This window comes from Chiroxiphia lanceolata, chromosome 5 (assembly GCF_009829145.1).
Source record: "Chiroxiphia lanceolata isolate bChiLan1 chromosome 5, bChiLan1.pri, whole genome shotgun sequence".
Classification (NCBI taxonomy): Eukaryota; Metazoa; Chordata; class Aves; order Passeriformes; family Pipridae; genus Chiroxiphia; species Chiroxiphia lanceolata.
In genome coordinates, this window is record NC_045641.1 from 55,484,872 (window position 1) to 55,511,352 (window position 26,481).

General features: G+C 36.9%; 1 protein-coding gene across 1 annotated transcript in view; it reads left to right on the forward strand.

Moving 5' to 3' along the window:
* Positions 1-14,976, forward strand: part of SLC41A2 (solute carrier family 41 member 2) — a 48,096-nt gene extending 33,120 nt beyond the window's left edge. The window contains exons 9-11 of the mRNA XM_032689193.1: positions 2,479-2,610; positions 3,576-3,724; positions 13,590-14,976. Of these exons, the coding sequence (XP_032545084.1) occupies positions 2,479-2,610; positions 3,576-3,724; positions 13,590-13,775 (467 nt within the window). The 3' untranslated portion in view covers positions 13,776-14,976. The remainder of the gene's footprint in view (positions 1-2,478; positions 2,611-3,575; positions 3,725-13,589) is intronic.
* The last annotated feature ends 11,505 nt before the right edge of the window (positions 14,977-26,481 follow it).

A 26,481-nucleotide genomic window follows, 5' to 3' on the forward strand; every position in this document is an offset into this window, starting at 1 on the left:
AAGTCACACTCCACACTGGATGTTTTGGTTGGCATGTCAGCTTCCTTTGCAGAACAGATATCACTGCCTTTTACCGGTGTTCCATGGCTGACCAGTTTGTTTTAGAATCGCATTTAAGGCTTTTCAGTAATTTCCTGTTAGCTACGTGAGCAATAGGGCTTGGGGTGTACTTTCTCTGAATGATGGTTGTAAAAGTGAAAAGATTTGTGATTAATAGATGTCCATCAAAGGATTGACAACCAATCTTACACCTTCTTTCACAGACTTGTCCATGTCTCTGTTGTCCAGACAGGTTTTTTAAGCACCAAGTGGTCAAATTTCCGTTTTCCTTAATTCTTTTATTTCACTCAGTTTCCCTTGTTATTGACTAGGCAAAAACATCCAGATCGTCTGTCACATCTCCAAGTGTCTGAATTCGTTGAAGGAAATAATTATCAGTCACAAGAGGAAATTACATACATCCTAGGAAATACTTAAAATCTAGGGGGTTTGTGCCAACGTGTTTTGCAGTTGCATTGCTACAAAACTTAAAACAGCCCTATTTACGTCCATCTTTTATTTGATTTTGTAGTGTTATAAGAGATATAGTGAAGAATAGTTTACTATTTTTTTAATATTGTTTTGAATATATCAGTTATTGCAGTTGTTAACCTGCTTGTAATAACCCAGATTGCCTTTATGTTCTCTTTTTTAGCAGAAATTGTTTCATATTTTGCAGTCATATGGCACCATCCCCAGCTTTGTAGCTCTATTAGGAAGCAGTTTTATATAACAGCTTTTTTATAATTCAGTCACAGAAATTATCTGATCCCCATCCAAATGTGGTGCATTGGTACTTAATTTTATTTTTGTCTCTCTTTCTGTATCTTATTCTCATTACTCAGAAATCTCTAATTTATTGTTCTCGATGAAAGAACAGATTTTGGGCCCTACTTAGATTGGTTTTAATCTGTTTAAACCTCTTTGGTAGTTTAGATAAATCCCTTATTTTACTACTTTTTCTGAAAAAAAAAAAAAAGCTACTATCCTTTTAATTTTCTTTGCAAACTCTGACACAACCTTTTGGTAATTCATATCTTGCCCCTCTATCTCCTGACTGGGAACATGCATGTCCTGATTTGTATCTGAAGCTTGTTACTTAAAAGATCTACTTCCGTGTTAGGTTCAGCCATTTACTGTCTTTAAGCAGTGGTGAGGCAGAAGTTCTTTGAGTTCTCAGTATTAGATCCCTGTGCTAACCACTCCATAGTCACCAAAAGAATTTGGGAAATTGTGTCTTCTGATCACCACAGGTATTTGTTCTGCACCCAAAGCCCTAAACATCAGATAAACAAATTAATTCAACTATGATAAACAGGAGCTTTCTCCTTCTGAAGCAGGGTCAAAAATCTGCATTACTTCTGCTTCTTCTCAGAGCAGCCCATTGCTGTGTAGAGCATCTGAAGGGGGGGAAAGAAACAGCATGTACTTGATATGCAAGTAGACAACTCAAATATAATAACTAAGAGGATTTTATGCTCTTCCTTCTTGCCACTGCATTCTACAATGTAGTTATAAAAGCTTGGTTTAGTTTTCTATTCACTGAAGTAAAAATTCATAGAACATAAACCAGCCCATATTGGAAGGAACCTTGAAATGTCATCTGGTCCAACCTTTTGTAGGAAAGGAGCCTAGATGAGATTATCTAGCTCCCTGTCCAGTCACATCTTGAAAACCCCCAATGAAGGGACTCCACCATGTCCCTGGGGTGGTTGTTCCAGTGAATGACTGTTTTTAACTATAAGAAATTTCTTTCTTATATTGTGACAAAAGCTCTTCTTGTGCAACTTGAGCGTGTTGCCCCTTATAAAAAAGAAAGCAGAATCTCCATCACTACCATTGTCTTAAAAATCATCTATTCGGACACATGTCTTGTTCTTTCAACCCGAATTATGAGTGACAGAAGACTCTAGTTAGTCCTGCTCTGTGTCAAAGGGGAATGAATATATTAACTCTTGAAGTAATTTCGAGTCCTGTGGTTCTGTGTGTGAAATCTGCTTTTATGCTGGTGGTAGTGAGTGCATCTGCTTTCGTTACTTATATCTGCCAGGTAATCCAGCAGGGGCACAACTGTGCAGTACTTCTGCTGTTCCAAGAGGGATTTCCAAAAAGGAGCAATAAAAGGGAGTTTCACCTATGAGAAAGCATAAGATTGAACCTTTTGGAAGGTTTGGAATTTTTTGCGCTTGCAGCGATTCAGAACTGATCTCCAAATATCCAGTGATACATCAAACTGTAGCCCAAGTTTTCTGACTTGTTTTAATGCTTGATGTTTGCCTGTCTGTAGCTAATATACATTCTAAAGATATTTCTCATTTTGACTTTTGTACATAGGGTACTGTGGTAAACATAGAGGAATTTGGTAAATTTGCAAAAATATTGCCTGCTAGAGGAAAAAATTAGTTGAAAACTTTTCATTTGTTCCCTTTTGCGTTTCAGGTATTGGTGGTAATCTAGTAGCTATTCAAGCTAGCAGAATTTCTACCTACCTCCATTTACACAGCATTCCTGGAGAGCTGCCAGAAGAAGCCAAGGGTTGCTATTACCCATGCAGAACATATTATGGTACAGGTATGGATTAGTCAGTTAAAACTACTGGCTCTTGTCTCCTCTTTACCCCTGTGTGCCAGGCTGTACCACCAGTGAGGAACGGTAATGGACTGAACTGGCTGTGTGCAGTTCAAAGGCAGCAGAGGCTTGGCAGTTTCCTTTCTCTGCAGCTGTTTGCCTGTGAGAATCTCAAGGAATTGCTGGAGGAGACAAAGAGTAGAGAGGAACACAGAGCAGGGTGTAACCCTGACAAAGCTTGAAGATAAGGGCTGATGAGGCAGGATGCCACTCAAAAAGATTTCAACCTTCATCTGTCCTAAGCTTGTCTACCTGCTCCTAACTTTTGTTATTTACCTCTAGAAGTTCAAACCAATTTCCTGTCAGGACTGAGCTTTATAACTAACATTATTACTAAGCCAAATCCCTGATTTCCATTTCCAATTTCCCATTTTCTTTCTAGATTCTTGCTTCACAGCTTATTCCTCCCCTGTATTTCCCACTTTCGTAATGATGTAGTAACTGCGGTGAAATATGATGTGTCAACACCATGTATTACACTTTCATGTTTATTAAATTAATTGGAACAGATCTGAAAGTGGTAAATGGGGGATTACTTTTTAGAAAAATATGGTACTTTAAAAATTGTCTTGAATATGGAGTCCAAAAGATTGTCCTTCCTAGAAAGATTTAGGAGGTCTCTGCAGCTCCAAAACTGTAGATGTGAGCACAGAATGAAGGCAGACAGTTCACACCCTCTTCTGGAAGAGCTCTGCTTACCTTTTCTGATAGACCCTAGAGTTGTCTTTTTCTCCCACTGTGAAATTCCTCAAAGAGTCTTTTAGTGGAAAATAATGCCTGCTGTTCCATAGTTCCATAGTCAAAGCTGTGGAATTCCAAAACCATTTCCTTTTTATATTAAAAAGAATAAAAATCTGCTATAGTAATTGAAGACCTTAACCAAGTTTTTTTTTTTTTTTTTATTGTAGAGGTAAATAACAAATCAGCCCAAGTTCTGCTTCTTTTGGTGATTCCTGGACACCTGATTTTCTTGTACACTATCCACTTAATGAAGAGCGGACATACTTCCTTGACCCCTATCTTTATAGCTGTATATTTGTTTGCAGCCCTTCTACAGGTAAGAACAAGTACAACTTGCAAATGCATGTATAAAGTCAAGTGCTTGAAGAAAAGCATCCTTTTTTTGATATCTAAAATCTCTTGAATGAGATACAAGGAGATGTGGCTTAATACAGGCTTTCAGCACAGCTCTGAAGTAACTAATTATCTCCACAGCGTGCACAGGTGTATCTGTATTGTGAGTGCTTTCCAGAAGACACTTGACTGCATTTTTTCCCAGTCATGCATCTTTCACATTGTTCTTGGAACCATTGCATCTAAACTCCCTGTCATTTTAATCAACCAGAAGGGAAATAGAAAGAAGGAATGGTAGCATTTATGAATAATGAATATATCGAGGAAAACTCTCAAAGAAATCTCCTAAAGTGGTTCGTGTTACTGTTTTAGTTAATGTAGTCCAGTAGATAAGAATGTTACAGCTTCCTTGTTGTGTTCTTAATATTTATTAAAGTTTAAATTAGTCTGACAGCGAACAAACACCATACAGGAAATTTTAATTGCATTTATTGTCAAACTTTGTTACATTATTTTGGCTGGTCTTACCCGGTGGTATGTTCATACCCAGCAAGGGCAGTTCTTGAAAGATGCCTTTTGAAATAGCAATGTCTCAAGGTGAAATAATTTCACTTTGAGAAATCTTTAATACAAAATTATATCTTTTTATTAACGCCACAGCTAGTTTTTAGCTATAACATGGCTGAATTAACTATAATATTTCATTGCACCTTAAAACCAAAAATTGACTGTTCACATTACACAGTTAAAGTGTAGTTGAAATATCCATAATATAAATATAGCTACTGCTTCTAAAAACATGACCACTTTAGTTTTAAAATACAAACAATATTATCAGCAGTGAATCCTTAATAAAATTATGATTTTTAATGTTCTGAATTTCTCTCTGTTTATCATACTGCTGTTTCAATAAGGACAGGTTTCAAAAACTGTTACCATTTCATATGAGAATTGTATACCTTTTTGGTAGAACAACACTGGTAACATTCCAACCTTTGAAAATGGGTGTCATAGTAAAAGGTATATATTGCTTTTCATTTTCCTCTTACATAATATTCCTAGTTTCCAGCCTTATTGCTCCTTTTATAATGTGTTTTCCTGAGGAAATGATGCTGTTCCTTCACTCTAGCTGTTCCGTCTGTCTGTCCTTTCTGAGAACTTTTGAATCCTTTGCTCCATTTCAGTCAAGTTTATCTAAATCAAGCTCTCTCGGTGTGATAGGTTCCTGTAATCTTGAAAACAGATTGGGGCAAGAGTCCCTGTTAATGCCTCTGCTGAAGGCAAGCAGTACTGAATGCAGTGTGATTTCAGCCATTATTAAACTTTACACATATCACATGGGAATCAAACTGAATTCGTAAATCTAGTCCTCCTCACAGAACTGCAATCATAACATATTTAGGGACAGAAATCTTTCATTCAGCAGCAAGGGGTATGGTAAAACTTGAGAAATGCAGAAGCTCACCTGAAGACCAGTCTAAGACATTATGACAGGACTTTCAGATCACACAGTAATTCAGACCTAGCATCAGGATGTATAGACATGTAAAGTTGCTTTTTCATAAATTCATTATATGATTAGAATATTCAGTTTTGCAGCCAAGCATCTCCATTGCAATATATAAGGCCACACTTGATTGTATTGATTTTTCACTTATAAAGCAGATATACAGCTTTTTTCTTTTTTCCCCTGCTCCCTTTTATAGATGATTTTTTGTTCTTTATCTTCAGTCTTTAGCCATAACAGGTGTTTTGAGATGTATTTACTTGGAAACCGAATAACAGTGTTGTGCACTATAACTTCTCATGGGTCTTGACGTATTTACGGTTTGAAACCCCATGGTTTTAAAGACCTTCTGAAAATATTTAATAGATTCCTTTCCCCATTTTAATTTTTCTGGTGTTTTTCTAGTAGTGATTATTGTAGTATTGCATACCTCTAATTAGAGCAGATTCAAATATTTTGGACAGATAACTCTTGCTTTAATTCTTAAATCTTCAACATATTTGATTTACCTGTCAGTCTGAGGTGCTTCCATACTGCAGTTGGTTGCTTTTAAGTTTCTCCTTTCTCGGGGAGAACCCTTCAATATTTGTACTCATTCCTCTTCCCTTTTTCAGTGACTTCATCTATGCACCTGGTTATAGTAAAGAACAGTTTCCAAGCTGCCATTTCTTTTGGCATAATCTAGCATCTACTGATCTCATTTTTCCAGAATTCTTTTATATTTTTGTCCTCCCAATGAGAGCTTTTCCAGTTCTGCTGTAAAACTGAAAAACCTCACAGCTAATTGTCTCAATTAACAACAAACCAATTCCATTGTCAGTCTTTTGATCAGTGAGAGCTCTGCATTCCAGGCCTGTTTTATAATATATTGGGCTTTGTATTTATGTTCACTTTGAATGGAAAGCACATGAAAATGGATGTCAAAAATTGCAATCCTGCTTGCAAGCTGTATCTTTTACGTTTGAGGTGGTAGATGATAATTTAATAGAATACAGTGATTCCCAAAGGTAAGAGTTAATTATTGTTATTCTTGTGTTTGAGGAAGTTTAATATGACTACTTTGACCTTTGCAATTCCTTACTTATATTGAGCTGGGGGGCAGAAAGGGGAGATGAATAATCATTATGGCAATATACCTCCTATTTATATCTTTCTCACTATGTTAAAAAAATAATGCTAAATTAAAAAACAACAGCAGCAATGAAATGGATTTTCTATCTTTAAAAATTCAAGTGACTGCTGTAAGATGTAAAATTAATTAATGACATATCTTACTGTGGACTGAAATAGATCATTAATTGACATCAAGATCTGTTTATAATCTCTGACTGTCCAGCTCTGTGTTTGTTTAAAATGGAGAGAAAGGGACTAGATAAATGGCAAAGGTAGAACTGGAATGTTAGAATAAATGGGAAAAAAAATCAAGAAAATGTTAATGCAAAGACATTGATTATTACTTTTATATTTTTCTCTTCTTCTCTCAGTTTATGCTATTCCACATTATCTCTACAGCAAAATTATACATACATATGAATTCTATTTGGCATTTTAACATGACTTTTTCAGATTGTCTGTAAACTTCAATATTCATTCAAAGGTGATAAAATGGAATTAATTTCCATTGAAAGTTCTATGCAGTATTGTTGGAGTTCCAGTCAGAGAGTTAACTTCATTTTCATCCAGATCTGATACTTTCATTGTTTGACTTTTGTTTTTTCACCATCCACACCTACCAGCTCCTTTCATCTCTTCTCCCTACCTGTTCTGAGGTATTTGTAGATATTTTCTCCACAACATGCCATTTAATTAAAATATTTATGGAAAAAACATAACTAATATGACATGATGTACATTATCAATAGTGTAATTTAGTTATTATTGACTGAAAATATGCTATGTAGTAAAACAAAGTATAGTTTCTCTGAATATGCAGTTGTTTCTAAAAATCAGTAAATTAAGATATTTTAAGTAGTATAAGTATCCATACTGTTATGATCTTCATTGTTTCTGATTCTCTATGAATGAAACAGTTTGGGGTTTCTACACTTAAGAAAACCCAGAAAGTATTTTATTTTATTTTATTTTTTTTATTTTATTTTAATGTTCCTAACTCTAATAGTACAGTTGTTTTTCTTCATTAAATTAATACATATTCTTGAAATGTTCTTCAATTAAATTTATAAACTGATTCTATTGAAAGCCAAGGCTGTACTCCCTTTACCTTAACTGCACAAATATTTCTATTAATCTGCATTCAGCTAAAACTTTTAACCTAGAGTTCAAAAGGTCTGAATTAACTCTGTAGTGAAGAGCCTGTTCTGTGTTTATGAATGGCAGCACCAGGGGAAAATACAAATAAAAAATGTTATGAGGAAAGTATATACCCTCTAAGCATGTAGGGTACTTCACATAATGCAGTGTACAATATCTGGGCAAGCCAATGTGTCTTAATGAAAACCAGTATAATGATTTTAAATGTGTTTTGGATTTGGTGAGTGGCTTCTATTTAAGAGGAATACTCTTTCCTTGAAAATTTTACAAGAACAAGTCACAGACAAACATGTACCAGTGCACTGCACGCAGTTACAATATGGCATTTGAGCAATAAAGATTATATTAATTGGAGAACAGTCCTCCTCTTATACCTCACAAAGGCACAAGTATTTTTTAACTGTATGAGGCTGTGCACTGAGCAAAGTTTCATCCCCTGTCTTGTCAGCCTGCAGGAAAGTGAGAGCAGCTCTGGAGTTGCCAAGCCGTCAGTCCTGGCACACGGCTCGGAGCATTCAAAGGCAGCCTCTGTTCTGCATGTTCTCACTGAGCCAGTAAAATGCCCTCTAAGGAATTTTCACACCTACTAACCAAATCTGAACACACAGTTATGTTTAAGACTCAGGGAATAAACAAACAATAGGAGATTCCCAGAGCTATTACCAAGCAAATAAGTAATTCCAAAATTCTTCTTACCCAACAAAGGTCAGATGTGTACAGCTGTGAACTCACTTTTGCAGTGCTTCAGGGCTGTTTGGGGCAATAGAAAACCAAGAATTCAGCACTGATCATAACAGCTCCCTGCTCACATCAAAAATATTTTGGATTTCTCACTAGTGTGAGGGTTCTAATGATGGTATGAGCCTCTTTAATGTGGAAACATAGCTCATGGAATACTCTGTACGTAATAGAGAAACAGGAAAGGTTGTGTTTATAGACAAAATATTGATACACTTTGAATACTACTTTTTCTAACAGGAAAGGTTACTTCCGAAAGATAGAGCATATAACTGCTAAAGAGACCATGAATTATGGAAACTAGAGTCCAAATCTGGACAGCTCTGTATATTGAGTGCTTTCTCACTGCAGCATGACAAGCAGACTTGCCAGATTCATTGAGATGTGAATGTGGGTATCAACCACTCCTTCTCTTCCAGTCATGTTGCTGTCTGTGGTAGAATTCTGACTCCTCCTGAGTCATTAGCAGGGATATATCATTTTTGCCCTCAGAAGGCCGAGCTCCAAGTGCTTATGTACGTCGCATGGCACGCTGAGTTGTGCTACAGGTAATGCAGGCTGAGCATACCTGAACACTTACTGGTCTGGGTTACATGTCTCATTTCTCAGACAGCTGAGGAACAGCCTGAAATTAGGACTGTTTTGGTCAAACCAGGGTGTCTGGCAAAGCTACAAAGAAATCAAGATGGCAATTGGAAAAATTTGAATCAAACTGTGGAATAGAAAAGAAAGTCGCTTCCCACAAAGTTACATCAGTATAGTCAGATTGACTTAGAAACAACTTCAGTTTTTACTTCAATGAGGTTTTAGTTTTACATAAATGTGTGCTGTGCTGTCTGGGCACTTGGATACCTTTAGAGGAGCTAATACCACTTAGCTACAACACAAACAGCAGCAAGAAAAAACTTACTGTTCAGTGGTTTCTTTGCAGCCAGACATTGAAGGAAATCTCTATATGTTTGGAGGAAAGAGTGATTTGTTTCCCCTGGACATGATACACACCAGATATGCTACCTGAGAAAACTGGAGAAAAATGGCTTTTGAAAAACGTGTGTAGACCCTACTCTGAGAGTTTGCTGACTACAGATCTCTGTCTGTAGGCAGTGGAAACTCAGCAAGTTCAGTGTAGATCAGTTACAAGCACTTTGCAGTTACTACTTAGTCTCACATGAAGACATCAAAAGCCATTTAAAATTGGGGACGTGTAATATAGAATTTGAAAATTAGCTTAATGAAGGGTCAAAACCACTAGAAGACTCAAACCATAAATCTGGCAAGAGTGACAAGAGTGAAGACACAGTAGTCTTTAGAGATCCCTAACTGGCATTTTTTACTCATAATTAAAAACCAAATAAATAAACTTACCTTTGAATTTCATAGATTGGCAAGAGTTCTTATGCAGTAATTACAAAATCTTTTCATCATTATGTTATAGATGAATTTTGAGTCAATATAATTTTGAGAGTAAAGGAGACTTAAACTACATTTGAAGAGGTTATCTCAGTTTATTTGCATCTATGTTTCCTGTCTAAAGTGACAGTACGCAACTATTTTGTAATGCACCTTCATATGGAAACAATTTAAGGTGAAATCAGCAGTACTAACTACAGGCAGGGTATCCTGTCTAAGGCATGCTAAATAAACTGCTAAGGGGTCTTTGTTCTACATACTAAACTTAGACTTAAATCTTGATAATGCCCATCTGGAAAAGCATATGCAATTATATAACCTAAATTTTAATTTTCTAGTTTGGTATTGGAATTCATTCATCACAGCAACTAACATATAAACCAGTATAAAGGTGAATTATTCTAATCTGCTTTACAAATATTATGCATTTGAATGTTACACTTTTGTCACTATGAATTTGACATGCATTCACTGATAAAATATGGACATGCCAGATGAACGAAACAATAAAAATATTATAGCATCCTGCAACTTATTAATTAGGCTATAGGAAGCTTAGACAGTAGTAAAAATGTTTGGAAGAAGTTGTGTATCTTTATTTTAAATAATAGAGTTTTATTCTTTTCTCATTTCAGAAATCATAAGAAATTAATTCCATGAGAAAATGCAGATATGCTACATGAAAAAGATCAAAAATAACTTTCCTTAGCTAATCTTGTTATTGTATCTAAAGACATGCAAAGAATGAAAGTAAATTTTGTGCAAAATAATGAAGGAAAAAACCCCCTACTTTGTAGTGTATAATGTTCCCATTTCTAGTCTTGCAGTCATAAGATTTGAACTTTAAATGGTGAAGCTCACTCATATTTAAGCATTCATGTTCAGTTTCAGTTTCAATCTGATATTCATAATTTGAATCAGAAAGTTCAATATTGAGAATTACTCTCTATTGCTCTTCTTTGTTGTAAAAAATAATACAGATACTTATATTCCTTATTTTTAGATTCTTAATCATTAGTATTTGATAAAAAGTTCACTCTAGCTCTTTTCCTCCCTCTTATTCTTATTGCTGTATTCTGCTGCTTCTGTCTTCTGAGGACTTGTTTTGACAAAGTGACTAAAGGGTCATTTTAGAAATGCAGTCTAAATCTGATCATGTCTTTAGTTTCGTTTTCCTCAATTTTGATTGTGATTTTTTTTCCCCAGAGGAATAATAATATAGCATGAACACTTAATTGTTCTCTTCCTCTGTATATTGAGTAATTTTAGCTCGCATCTTGAACATGTTCTTCATGTTATTTCAAGCTTTTCTTATCACTTTTCTCCAGCTTTCATGCTAAACAGAACATACTTTACTGTCTTAGTAGGCTTTTCTGTGATATTGGTCCCTTTATTTTTTCCCTCAAAACCAGCTGGTTTTCAGTTGGAAGTAGGAAGGCTTTCTTCTTCATATGCAAGAGTGCTGGGCAGAAGTACACAGAATTCATACTGCTGTGCCATCTGCGTTATTTTGCTGACATAAGTATCCATCACTGATAAATAAATCTCAGAAAATGTGAAGTGTTGTGTCTTGTTATGTCTTTTTAATGATTTTTCTCCTTTCTTTTTTTAATCTGTCAGATCTTTGTGAGTGACTTATCATTTTAAATTCAAGACTGTCTTTCAAAAATTCAGCAAACTCATAGTAGGGTCCTTCTTTTTTTTTCCCCCCCAAAATAATAATTGATTACTTTGATTGCCCCCTCTTAACAGTGTTCTTAACAGCAAAATCTTATTGGAGGTTTAAGTCAGAATGATTAACTCTGTCTTGCAGCATGAACTAATGTGGCCAAATAATTACCCACTTCCACGGACTGAGCCCTATAATTCTTAAATGTTAGTGGGTTTCTAGCCATGCAAATGCATGGTGGATGATAGCATTATTCCCTCACAAAAATAAAGGCTGGTGAACTGCATCTTCATAACATACTCTGTAAGCACTATGTCCTAATTTCGTCATATATTGTTATAAGCATCAGTTAATATAATATGCTATAACCTTTTCCTGTTACTTACAGAAGCCAGACGTGTTATAATTCACATTATTTGTTGTGCACCCGTAGGTTAATACAAGCACAAAGAATTGTTTGGGAAGGTTCACAGAAACTTAGTTTCCAAACTACCCATTTTTCACAGAAGTATAAGTCGGTTGTTTCAGGGTGGAAAATATATAGTCAAATGAATGGTATTCACATTTTAAGAGTCAAAAGTGTATCCTGCCATCTAACTTTTACTGTGTATGTTGTGTCTAATTGGTTGTGTTATATAAATGCAGTATATATTTTTCTTGGAATGAATGCTCTCATCTTCTAATGGAACATGCATAACTATTGTTGATGAGGGGCGCTACAGGGTCTTCTGTGCACATCCTGCAGGAGATGTTAATGTACAGGATCTTTTATAAACAGGCCTCTTTTTGTCTCTGTAAGAAGAAGGAGCTGACTTAGAGAATCTGATAGTCTTCCAAAGAAAACATCTGTTTTAAATATATTTGTTTGGATTCCAGTCAGTGCACCTAGGACTTGCATAATTAGCTTAGACTACAGAGTTCCCTTTTCAGAAGATACATTTATATAAATAAGCCATGCATTTTTCATTAAGCAAATACTCCTCCTTTTTTTTTTTTTAATTAGAAATTCAGGCTTGTATTTTAACGTACACTTCTTCAAAGCAAAGATTAATTGAGAAACTTTTTCAACACAATTTTTTGTACGACATTCATTTTGCTGTATTTATTATGGAGAAGCATCTTGCAACATCTTATCAATAAATGAGTGTATACATTTATAAGTATGCTTTTGATGCCAATGATTGATTATTTACTAAATAAAATATAATGCTATACTTTTTATTACTTCTGATGCTGCATATTCCTTTGAATGTACATAGTGGAGTCCTTAAAAAATGAATTATAGGAGTAACTGTTTTAAGTTTACTCTTCTTAAAGATCTGTTTAACTAAAAATACATAAAATACAGTGTTTATTTCATCTTAAGCAGCTCCTTAGAAGATACAAGAAGAAATGGAACTCAGTTAGTGGTCCTTTCTCCATTCATCTTGTGCCATGCCACACCACATGATTCCACTGAACCAGAATCTCTTATCATACAGCTGTGCAACATTAAAGGATTCTTTTTTAAAATTGGATTAATGATTATGCATACCTTTGGTATTAAGATCAAGCTTCTGAAATGTTCAGACATTCACAGTTGGGAATGAAGTCTTTTACTTTGGGACAAATTCAGCCTGGAGTGACAATTTCATAATATATATTGCAGGTGTGCCTTATTACAGAGGTGCTGAAGATGGTATTTCAGGCATAAAAGTAGGTTCTAGGCCATTTTTGCAGTTCATACAACCCAGAGGAAATTTTTCTTAATTTGACCTGCTCTTCTTTATGTCACATCTGATTTCAGGTCAGTGCTGCATCTGTGGAAACAGGAGTTAACCTGGGTTGAGTGTATTCATGTGGAGCGACATGATTTGGTTCTGAATTAACTCAAAGCCTCACTTAGGCTCTCTCTGTACAGAACAATGTGTTATGTGAGAAGTGCAGTTGCATGTGTGGTTGGACTTTTTGCTTTTTCTTTCCATTTTTCTGAAGTCCTCAAGCATAGACTGGGTGAAGAATGCTGTCAATAATTTGATATATTCCTTTCGGCTGTGCATGTGGTTGACTGAGAGAAGTTGGCGGTGTGTCCCTCTCTCTAGCTGTGGGGAGTTTGAGTCTGAAATTAATTTATATTAATTACTTATATTTTTTCAAAAGCAATTGTATACAATAATTCTGTGTAGTAAGGACACAATAATGTTGGCTGTTGACTTCCTTTTGCTGTAACTTATGTAATAATAATACAGATTTTGTTTGTTTGATGTTATGTAGGTGTTTACTCTGTTATGGATTGCTGACTGGATGGTGCACCACTTCTGGAAAAAAGGAAAAGATCCTGACAGTTTTTCTATACCTTATCTTACTGCACTGGGAGATCTGCTTGGAACTGCCTTACTAGCTATAGGTTTTCATTTTCTGTGGCTCATAGGTGACAGAGATGGTGATGTTGGTGATTAATTATTCCAGTGGATGCAATGACTTTTCCTAGAATATTGATGAGACTGATCACTCCACTTGAAGGTTCCAAAGTGACTGTTCCATTTGGTCTAAGTAAATCCAGTTGACACAGACATAAAACAGCCTTAATGATTTTAGTTTGGTTTGCATTTAAAAACTTGGATGAAACTAGGATACTTCAGACCTGTATTCCAAAACCAAGGTGAATTGCTGGTAATTGAAGACATCTGAGTAGACACAACAAGGGGTGGATCAATCCTTGAATCAAGTTTTAAATTTTTAAAAGATTTGGTCTTTTAAAAGAACAGTTCCTTACCTGTATTGTGAACCAGAACAATCTCTGATTTCTCATTCAGTGGTGACAAAGAAGAGAGTAAGACCTAATCAGTGTCTTACCTTGTCTTTCCCTCCCAGGGACAAAGTGGGAATATTTTTTCATTTTGCCACAACAGTGGCAGGGTGGACCTCAGATTAATTAATTTTCATAGACATTACCTGAATAGCTGATGTATTCTTATCTTGCAGTTTCAGTGCTGTAGCTCTCTGACCATTGCAGACTTGATTTCAGTAATGACTTTATGGTGATTAGAACCCTGAGTGTCCACACATGTTGTCACAAGCTTTGTTTTCTGTATACTAATTATGACCGTCAGCATTTATAAAATTAGGCACTTGAAAAGTGTCTGCAGGGCTGAGCCCTTTCTTTTTGTGCTAAAAAGAGCAACCTAATTATTTTGCTGTTGTGATTTATTAGAACAAGAAAGTAGTAAAGACAAATAATGTGACACTGACTTGACCAATAATAATGGATGAATGATTAAAACTCCTTGTGTTGGAAAGTGTATGTTCATTTAGCAACTGAAAAGATGTTTAACTAACTGATATTAATGGTGTTGTGATGGCCAGTATCCTGATTTTAATGAAGTATTTAGAGGTGTTGATTTAACTGTAAATACTGATCCCTGCTTAAAACTTGAGGTATAAAAGATGAAGTTTCTTTTTTAGGCACTTATGAAGTTACGTAAACTTCTCAAATTCTGGAGCTGTGTCATCCATTTCTAAGTAGAAATCTCTGCTAACAGGGGATTTGCTTTCAAACTGTGGAAGTAATATGGTCAATGAGGAAAATACAGTTTCTGAATGATTTCTCCTATTTGTAGACCTCAATATTTCAAATAATACATTGATCATGACAACTTTGGTTGCCACTTTGAAAAAAAAGGTACTAATTGCTCTGTTTTAAAATCTAGTGGGAGTTCCTCACAGCATACATTTTTCAAGGCTATAGCATAAATCCTAAATGCATAATTAAATAAATCATATTTTAAATGTTGTGGTTGAAAGTTTTAAATTTTGATATTTAAATTAGATGACTAAATCCATATATCAGCATATGTTTTAATCCTATAGTCATGTGCTTTATATGTACAAATCCTTTTTAATTTGATGGACCTACTCAGATGAGTAGATTATGTGGATAAGTGTTAACAGGACTTCTATAGGTGTTGGTCACCTTAAACTCTTTGGAAGTTCAAAGTGTTTGCAACTTTGAAAATTAAACCAGCTATTCAGTGCCTACACGTGGATTTAGATACCTGGATTTTAGCTCCCTCATTTAAACACTTTTATTTAAGCTTTTTCTTACAGTTATGATAATATAGTTGTTTGAATGAATCATATGTATTATGTCCTCTATTATGTGAGAGAAAGATGAAATCTTTCTAACTTGAGGTTCTCTGACTTTTCTTAGTTTGTATTAATGTTATTTAAAATAGTTTCTTATATGTAGCATTGCGGGAAATACTCCTATTAAATAGTTTAAATGGAATAGATGTAACTCGTTTTTAATTTTTTTCAATAATGGATATTTATTTTTGATGCAGATGTAGATGCAAATTTTTTAACTTCTGTTAGAACTGCCACCTGAATCAACTAAACTGGCATTTCAAGCACCTATTAGAGTTACTGGATTTTAAGGTCATTTTTAAATGAATTGCAGGATTCTTAAAAATTAAAATTTCTTGAGATACTTGTAATCTGTGCTTATCTGATGGGTGAGGGTGTTGTAGTATTTAGTCATGGCAGTATCATTAGTGTGTTAAATATTCTCCTAGTAAATAGGCAACTATTGGTACAGTCTGCTGACAAATGTGTGAGTGTTTAGATCCCCAGTCTGGGGAAGAAATGTTACATGGGTCAAATTCAGTCAAATTTGGAAAAGGGAAATATGTTGACCAACTGGAATAATCTGGGCTTGGAAACCATAAGTGATGGAAAAGTGTAAAGGGGAAAGTTCATTGCATAGTTGAGAGAGCAAAACCCATATTGTGGGAAAGAAAAAGGTGCAAACTTTCACACAGCATTCATTATGAGAAGCAGGAGCAAACAGAAGGAAGTTATTTGGAGAAAAGAATCAAAAGGCACAGCCAAACTTGTTTCTCAGGGAGGGAAGAAAAATATAACTCGTGTTGAAAGGACTTGGGGAAGAGGTGTAAAAAGAGATACTTTGGGGAATGGTGGAAGTGAGTGGGGAAAAAAAAGAATGCTCTTAGATATGATTAAAAAGGAGCTTGAGTGAGGAAAGAAGCATGACATTGATAAAACAGGGAGAGTCTTGACATCTGGAAGAACAAGATGTTAATAAATAATCTATGATGTGGAAAAGGGTTTGATTCCTATGTGGAAAGGAGCATTTTAGAAACTTACAGGGTTTGCAAACTCTGCTACCTCGTGTTATGAAGCCAAGAAGCTCTTACCACTGACTTCTAGGGGGAGTAGTAGTCTAGCCATGAGAATAATATGGGAGATGACGCAAAAGAGTACTTGGATAAAAGAGAATTTTATCAAGTACTCAAAAACCGTACTCCCTAAACCAACTTTAACTCTAGCCAAGTCAGCCTTTTCACAGTATTCCACCAACTTGATTTTTTGAACACAGCCCAGTAAGAGTGAATTACTTCACTTGTGTATGGGTAAGAAATGTTACTAGAAATTCTGTCAGAGACAAATTGTGTGCTTTTTGTACATTGAAAGGGACATCCTGAAATGTTATTCTGTGTCTTGTTATCAAAGCAGCCATATTTTATAATCTGGCAGATGACTGTGTTAAAAATCATTAAGTGTTTTCCTCCCCTCCACCTGCTAGAAAATTCTTTCAAATCTTCCTTTATAATGTCCTGCCTAATTAGGGCTATGGCCGATTCACATCTGTTTGCTTTTGTGGCAGCATGGAGCACTTTCTTTGATTCTTGCTTATATCAGCTCATTCACCTCATTTAAGCTGTGGATCACCTTAAAGCTCCTCCTGCAACTTCTTGTACAGATTTTCAATCTGCTGATGAGCTGGACCAGCCAAAAACTCCAGTTGCTTTGCCTTACAAGTTACTGTCTATAATCTGATGCTGAGTAACTCTTGGAGTTCTCTTGTTTGGTCATTCTTACTGTCTGCTGGGGTTTTTTTTCTCTGCTTCAGAAATATCTCTAGGGTAAGTAGAAAGACGGGCGGGTTATTTGAAATGTGTATCATTTTCCATTCTGAAGGACTTTGTGACCATCTCAATTGCTCCATGACCATGTATGAAAGGGGATAATCTCATTTGTAGAGTACAAGCAAATGCAGCTTTAAAACTTGGAACTTTAAAACTTTAGAACAGTTTCATACTGTAGGAGTTTTCTTTTTCTGTGTAATGCTTTGAAATGATGTTGGAATTCTGAATGAATGCCTGAATGACTCCAGCTTCTTTTTAGAGTGATTATACAGCTGGGATAGTTCCACAGCTCTATTATGCTGTTTGATATAGGGGAGGATTCTTCTTTTAACATATGTAGATCAATACTTTGATTTTTATAACATCAGTATATGCCTTGTCTTAATCTGTGATGTTTAAATTGGCAATATCCTTCTACTCCCATGTTTAATATATTAATTTCACGGGGATGTTTACAATGTTGATGAGAAACTGGTGAGCAGAAAATTAATTTCACTCCTTTTTACAATTTTCAAACAAAATTAGACTTTTCTCATAGAAAGATTAGAACAGCACGAGGATTAAGTCTTTATAAATGCAGAATATTTTGCAGAATCAGGATTCAAAATAAGACCTATCATCTTTTTAACAAATTTGCTATTTCACTTCAGTTCTGAGCATCACAAAAAGCTCTCTTAAGTCCAAGAATAGCCCAGAATATGCATCAGGAAACAGTAGTATAAGCACAAGTGAAATGAAGTGTTTGAAACTCCTTATTATTATTGTAATGGTAAAACTGCTATTGCAAATGAGATAGTCTCTTTAGAGGTGCAGAAAATGGCAACAGAATAGGGTAATTGAATTATAAAAAAGTAAGATAATGTTCATAAACTGTACCCAAGGAATTGAAAGCATTGTGAAGTCCCTTAGTAGGATTTTTCTTTTATTTCTGGCTAAATTTTTTGTGATACCACACATTGTTTTGATTGTGTCCTCTAGTCCATTCCTAATCATGTCAACCTGTTGCTCAGCAATCCTTTGGATTATCGTTTTCCCGTATGTATTCAAAGTTAAAAAATCAGCTTTTTGTACATCTAGTTGGGGGGAAGAACTAGGAAAGAGATGTGTTTTGTCATTAAAGCCTCATTCTGATAGTCCTAAAGAGAAGTCTTTCTGTTAAATTCAATGAAAATTTGATCATCATGCCTGCTGTGCATGAATACTCCAGGGAATCTGGCATTAGCCAGACATGAATAATTCATGATTAAAACTAAGAACCAATATACTTAGTAAATATACAAGATTGCCATATTGTGGGTGGGTACCCAAGAGCAGGAGTTATGCAGCATTGGCAGGGCTGACCTTCTCTGCAGCTGGAAACTTAATTTGATTTCAAGTCCTGCTAGTTATTTATTTAATATGCAAGCTAGTCCATCATGTCCTCTGTTTATGCTTTTGTTTCTTGGTCCAAACTATACTTGTAATCTGCTTCTTCCTTTACTTAGCATTCTTCAACTTGCTCTTTTGGGAGATTGTTTCCTCTTCAAGAGCTCCTAAAAGTCTTGAGAGGTCAAGGAAGTGCTTTCCTTGAATAATTTTAAATCTGCTTTTTTGCAAGTAAGATAGGGTCCTGAATGAATTAGATTAGTAGATAACTAATGACTTCTGAACAGATCCTCAAGAATTAATATCTCTAAGTTCTCAGGTTTATGTTCTAAGTTTTGCTGTGAGCAGGATCGTAAGAAGATTTTGTCTGTTGACTCATTTTTTTCTGTCATCTCCTGGTTCAGATTAATGAAGTTGTTGCTATGTCCCGTCTACAGTAGAAGAGCATTTTAATAAATCTGACATTCTAAATGGTATTTCAAAAATTATGAGCAACAATACTTGTTTTATACTTGAGAAGCAAGCATCCACTACGTTCCTGTAAATCCTCATACTATGTTTAGCTTTAGATCATCCAAAGCTCTCTTTTTTCACTTAAAATAGATGAGTACCTCTGGAGTTTGGAGCATTTCCAAAGTGAAAGTGAACTTGTTAAGCTTGATCACATTTAGGTAACTGAGATCAGCTCAGGTACCATTTTGTAGACAAAAGTGTGGATGATTGGGAGACATAAGCAAGCTCTGTATTTGTCTAATACATGAAGTTCTCTCTGTTTCATTCATTTTGTCTTAATGCTTTGCTATTGCCATTGTCTTCAGGCCCAATCCATTAAGGCCACTGAGCACTATGGTAGTGTAAGTCTGTCATATACGTATGGGACTGTGGTCTTCCACTGTAACAAAAGACAGAAAGGACTTTGAAAAAAACCCAAAACCTTAAGAAACCTGCGTGTCATTTGTGCAAAATGTGTAAGATCTAAAATGCTGTGAATTCAGATACAAAACGACATACTCATTCTCAGGTTTCATTTCCATCTGGCCTTTGCTCTATTCTCAAACTAGAAAGCTGCTTCATTTTTTTTAAAAAAAATTTTTTTAAAAGATCAAGGTCAAGAAACCTGTCTCTGTTAGACACCATGTCTGGTTACGTGCCTTGCATGTAAGACTGACATAAGCTAAGACTAGATTCGTCCCTTACAGAGACTAAATCCCTTGCTTTGAGCCTGACTATATAGTCTTGGCATTAAACAGCCTATGGCATTGGCACAGTGCTGGCTGTGTGGGGTTTTCACCCCTGTGACTCTATACCTGGAAGAGCTGACACTGAGACACCCACGGTGTTGCTGGCAAATAGTAAGACTTGGCTGAAGTTTGGTAAAGGAAAGCTATCCATGGAACTCTTCCTCTCCCCCTTCCAAGATATTTACTGATCTTGCCCCTCTCTGCTCCATGAGCCATTGCTCTGCACCATGCAGTGTCTCAACCAACTTCTTAGGTTCTCCTTTACTTCGCTGACTTCCTGTGGGATGGGAGCTTCCTGATACCTCTGCCATCCATGTTCTTATTTTCCTGTCTTATTAGAACACAGGAAGATACAGCAATATCCATCAGTTCAAAGGAAGTCCAGTTCTGCTGTTTGCTACAAAAATTGCATTTTAAACATTTATTGAAACCTGTAAATATTTCAAAGTCCTTCTGACTTTAGATTATTGCATTACATGAATGTTTAATAGATACAGAAGCTGCACTTAAAGCACTGATTAATGCACACATACCTCTGGAATTTTTATCTCTTTTAGACTGGCACTAAGAGAAACAAACATTTTTAGCACTGGTTACAAGAAGCATAGGAATCCTCTCACAACATGAGACAAAACTAATGACTCTTTACCTTTCTGGTTGTTGATTCTCATTCAACTCTAACAACATTGCATCCACTTTTCTGGCATATTATGGAATTGAGGTCTTCAGTGAAAGCTCATTTTTAGTTGTCTGATTTTTTTCAGGACCACAGCACACTTGCAGGAACCTCAACTGTGCCATGTGTATCCCTCACATATGTGCATGGTCAATCTCTTGCTAGATAAGGACTAAGTCTTGTAATCCATTTTTGTCCCATTCATACCTCTATAAAAACCTCCTGCCACACATAAGAGGAGATTTTTTTTTTCCATTTCTTCTGCTTTTAGGAAGGTATGGCTTACAGCTCTATGGACTAGGCAAGACCGACCCATGCACCCTCTGTATGCTCTGAGGACAGCTGTCTCCAGTATGCAGGAAGTCCTTGTAAGCTACAGAATAACTGGGAGTCCCTTTTCCAATACAAGCCCTCAGGATCAGGAATAGGAGGGCTGTTGCCACATAGCTAGGGGGAGATCTGTGTGCTTGCCTCTCAGGGCTACAGGGGGATGCTCATGCCTATGGAGCAGAGCCAATTTTGTATAACACTGATACCAATTTAACTCCTCTTGTGAAATGGGAGAATCGGCCTGGAATCCTTAGTCACTAACAACCCACAACAAATTAAACTTCAAATTTTTTTATTAAGACAATTCAGGCCAAAAAATGCAAGGTTTATGTTTTCTCTGTAAGGCAGACTGTTGGTCACTTGATAAAAATGAACGACTGTGAGTGACAGGGGGATAGGATGCCCAGGTTTAGAAGCCTCTCTGTTGTCTGACAGCCTCTGAGAAGGGGGGAAAGCATCTGGCAATGCAGCACAGGGCTGCATTCAGTTCACGTCTATCAAGACTTATACCCAAATTGCATCAGCAAGATCTCTGATGCAGAAGGAAACCATTAGTTATCACCATCATCTCTTCAGCTAATTATCCTGAGGCTTTTTATTTGATCAAAGGAAAAATGTGAACATGTTATTTCACTTGGAAACAGGAGCACACCTGGCTGAGTACATCTACTGAAATGTCCTGCTGGAGGGAAAACTAAAGTGTCTGTCTCCAGCGGGAAATCTCTGTGCTCCTGAAAAGCTCACTTTGCATGGTAATTTGATAATAATGGAGGAGGAGTTAACAGTAACACCCATCACAGGAACTATGACAACACCCATGAGGAAAAGGCTGACTGCAGCCTTATCCTGGTTTAGGGTATGGAGGGCACATCATTCTAAGTGAAAATTCCTTCTGCTTTAGATGGAGCTTCTGCTGTTCAAAATCAAGGACAAAACATCTTAAACCTGAAACCTGTTAATTATTTCAGAAGTATTCACCTGAATGCTTTCCATCTGACATCTTTATATCATGAAAAGTAAGACTGAAATCCAGACACTGCAAACCAAATGTGTAACTCCTTGCTAAGGAACTGGGACAGAGCTTATGTGCTCTGCTCTGGCTGCATTTCCCAGCATGGAATACTTTTTTATATGAGAGCATTTATAGGTTTTAATCAGCTTCCAGAATCCCTGCTAAAGATTTGCTAGGTAACGTGAAACACACTACAATAAGCAAAGCAGGATTGTTCACCCCACTGTGTTCTCAAACATTTCCTCTGATTTAATTCTCAGTGTCTCACAAGGAGACTCCCCAAACTGAGATTTTCCATCTTACATTTCCTCCCATCTTGCAGTCCTTTTCCATAGTTATACAGACTTTAATTTGTCACCTGAATTGCACTCAGCCATGTCTCCTTCTAGTCCTTGCGCTTCAAGGAGTTTTTTCATTTAAAAATGGTGGATTTAATTTTTGAAATTTTCCTAAGTGAAAAAGGGATGCTTTAAAAGCATCTACGTAGGAATGATACATACAGCACATAAAATTGTATTGCAGACACACAGCAGTAACATTTTTATGGTAAACTAGCAAAGTACATTGTAAAATTAATTCAAAATAGTTAAATTGTTATGTCCTTCCATATAAGTGAAGGAAAATTTCGTCATAAATCATGAATAGCTATAATTCCTGGAAGGAATATATTTTGTTTTTCTTCAATGGATGTCTCAGCATTTACCTGGACACCTCTGCAACCAACACGTGCCTCTGTATTGTGGCTGCTTGCTCTGATTTGATCTCTCTTTCTAAATTAATTTCTTTCAAGTTTAAAAAAAGGATAAAAAAATGCAGTGATTGATCACATTCATAGAGCAATCACATTTTAAAAAAACCCCAACACCTCTACTTTAGACATAAAACTAAACCTTAGCTAGAATGGTTATCTGCTGAAGTAAGTCTGACTAAATTGAGCCTAAGAAAGGCTTAAACCCCATCTTTGCACAAGCTTTTATGGGAAACTGGGGCTGTTGTGGGCTGCAGGTTTTGACTTGATATAGGGCTGCAAATACCTACTGACAGCACAGAGACCTCTTGCTGCTAAAAAGTCACAGTAAAATTCTAGTTTTTAGAATAAACCAAAGCCTAATGGCTAAACTGTTATTATTCAGCTATATGTTACTCTGACAGCTTTATGTATTAGTGAAAAATACAGAAATAAGGGCATAAACTTTGGATTGATTTGGATTCAAAACAGCTTTGCTGGTTGCTTGCTTTTTAATTAAAAATGCTGATTGAAATGAGATTTTTGAAATCCACATAATTTTACTTTAAATGCTATGTCTCATTTTCCAACATGAACTTTCCATTAATTGCCTAGTGATAGGACATGTGCACCTAAAGAAATATTAGCTCAGGCTGCATTTACTCAAAAAATAGGGACAGAGGAATCAATTTCAATTCAAAATTAGTAACATTATTAAATATTGCCAAAATATATTTTAAACAACGTATAAATGAATGATAATATTTTCTTTTTTCTTCCATGAATAGGTCACTACTCTGGGTCCTAAATGGCTCTGACTTAGCCAGCAGAAGTTATTTATTGACAGTGAGTTGAATCTCATAGTCAGGAGGCTTGAGCACCCCAGTAGAATGACATTTCAAGTAACAGTGTAAACAATTGGCTTTTTGTCATGCCAATAGGAAAGAGAAATTTGATTTTCCTCTTTTAATACAGTTTTTTTAAAAAACTGATTTGCATGTAAGTTGGGGAGGTGGCTTTTGGATATGTTGACCTTTAGCACATTGAAGAATAAAACCACTCTAATTTTTCAAAATTTTCAGTCTTTGGCAAACTTGTAGGTGCACCTGGAAAAGCAAGATATTTTTGTGTGGCATCAGGAGTCTTGTACGTGATGATGTGTAACACAACTAGTGAGAAAAGCACTGTGCTGTTGGTTGGAAGCATATGCTCTGGTTTCTTCTCTGCACTTGTTTAATTTTTTTCTCTTTTCCTTCCAGTTTCCCATATTTTAAATGTTTTTGCAATTATTATAGAATTAAATGAAATGCACTTGCATGCAAACAAAGGTAGGGAAGTATCAAGAGTTCATGCTTGCACAGGGAGCCTATTATGACTACAGGAACAGGCTTTCTTCAAACTTTGCATTAGCTCCACTGGAATTACTCACTTGGGCAAGGGGACACCTCAGTCATGCAGGATCCTTACAGTTTGTCACATCCCCCCAGTGCTGCACATTCATCTCCCCAGTGCCCCGGGGGTGCTGCACAGAGCTCTGCTGCTACCAGCTCTACTGTCGTACAGCAGCTGCCTGAGGTCTTTGCTGCAGGCAGCTCCTGGGTGCCAAAATGAAGGGGGTTTGTAAATTTGTAATTATTTAATGGAAAAATTGAGGCTTGCCAAAAGGACAAATCCTCGAACTTCCTTCCACTGGTGCTTTTGTGAGTCTGTGGCAGTATCGAGGACTGGGCTTCTCTCTCTGCTATTCTTACAAGCAACAAAGGAAATCACCTGAAAGTTGTGCAGCCAAGAGCTGTGCAGAGAGGCCATTTCTTACCCCATTGCCTCAAAAATGGAAGTTTCCAGTTTTGTGTGCGTGTGACTTCAATTTTTTAAAGCCCCCAGCTCCCTCCCTCCATGGCTGACCTCTGCAGCTGCTGGTTCCCCTTGCCTGTGCTCGGTTCCCTGGCGTGCCCCAGTGCACTGACCCCCACACAGCCAAGGGATTTCCTGGAGATTTCCCCTGGCCCTTGTTTCTGCATGACACTGCACTCCACCTCTGTGAATGCAGCCGAGGGGCTCTCTCAGGGCAGTACAGTGGCGAGAGTCCCATGCACTGCCGGAACAGGACTGCATCACTTCCAAGAGTGTGTATTCCCTGCCCTGCCAAGCTGCCAAAGGGATAGAGAACAATCAGCAGAGTGGCCAGACTCAGGCTAAGTGCTCACTTAGATCCAGTCCTTCTCAAGACCTTCTTAATTATCTCCCTCTGATTGAGACTGTAGAAGACACAAATCACCAATGTTTTGAAAGGTGAAGATTGTTATCTTAATACTGCACAGCCAAGCTGCGATTTCAATAAACAGTGCTGCAGTTCTGCCTATTAATTAGGGAGTGCAGGGTGATGGGGCATTTGAAGTGGGAATGAGCTTGGCAAGTGCCCCATCATGTGCTATGACACCTGCTCAGCAGATTGCCTATTTTCTGTTTGTCTCTGCTCTCATTGTGAATGATGTTTGCCTTGTGGGGAGTGGGGCTGGCAGGTTCAGTGGTCTGTTTGCTGCAGGGCTGCACCCAGAATGTGGCATTCAGTTTTGGGACCCTCCCCAATTCAAGAGGCATGTTAAGATGCTGAAGAGGTTACAGTGATGGGATACCAAGATGTTCAGTGACCTAAAGCATGTCACCTACAAAGAGATCTTGAGTTTGTCTTCAAAGCTCAGTTGGAAGTTTCCACTTTGGGGTTAGATGTGGCCTCAGTGAAAACCATGGACAATACCACGCAGGCCTGGGGACTGCTGGAAATGTTAAACTCAAAGCCATTATTAGTGGATTCACATGAAGGTGAGCAAGCACGTGGCCTGAAGCTCCTCAGGTACCTGGAGTTTACGTCATCTGTCTGGCTCTAAATCACCCTTGCTTGAGGTAGGACAATGTTTCTGGGCATGCAACAGGTCTTAAACTGACAGCCCTCATCCTTGCTGGCTGGGAACTCAAGAAAGAAGAGGAGCAAGAGGGATGCTGTTAGATGACTTTAGCTTTCCTGCTCCACAGTAGTAGATCATTTTAAGTCTTCTGTGTGTCCTGCCACAATAACGCAGGTGAGAAAGCAAAGCCATGTAGACAAAAATCCCACCCTGAAAAATCCACCCTGAAAGCATGAGCCAGAAATAAAGCACACAGAGAGGAACTTTCTTTCTTCAATTTAATTGAAGTTACTTAGAAAAATAATCAGGCTTGAATGGCTTTTTTAAGGAAAGATTCATGAGCAGTTCACACTTGTGTTGGCAATGTATAATTTAGCTTTTTTCTTTATTAACAGTATATTTAAGTATGAGGAGATACTTTTCTACAACAAGCCTTCTACTGCATACAAATAGGTTAAAAAAAAATCCAACCCCACATTGATGTTAAATTATTCGTACACATTGTATTGTGCATGCATGTAAGAAAATAACACTCTCTGTAACAAGAGTAATAGTAAGGACAGTCCCTTTTTGTACCTGAAAAGTGCAGCAGACTACAGTGAAACCCTAAAACATTTTACTTCTAAAAGCACTTCTGCTTGTGGATTATTTATTTCACTTGTCTTACACAGCGCATGGTTCAGGCAGTTTGCACATTTCTGTGGTAATGGATGTGGTTTACAAAGAGGCGGAAGCATGGACCAAGTCAGGTTTGGGGGGACCTTCCACCACCCAGGAGTCACCACCATGTTCGATGGGCCAAATCCAGCCTGCCCTCCAGGTTAAGGTGCTTGGGGCCATCTGGGGAGAATGAACCCCTGGCTGTGGGTATTGTGCCGAGTACAGAGCCACCAGCACTGCTGGGCCCAGTGCTGGCCACGCCAAGTGACAGGGAGGCATCAGCTGCTCAGAGATAAGGAAT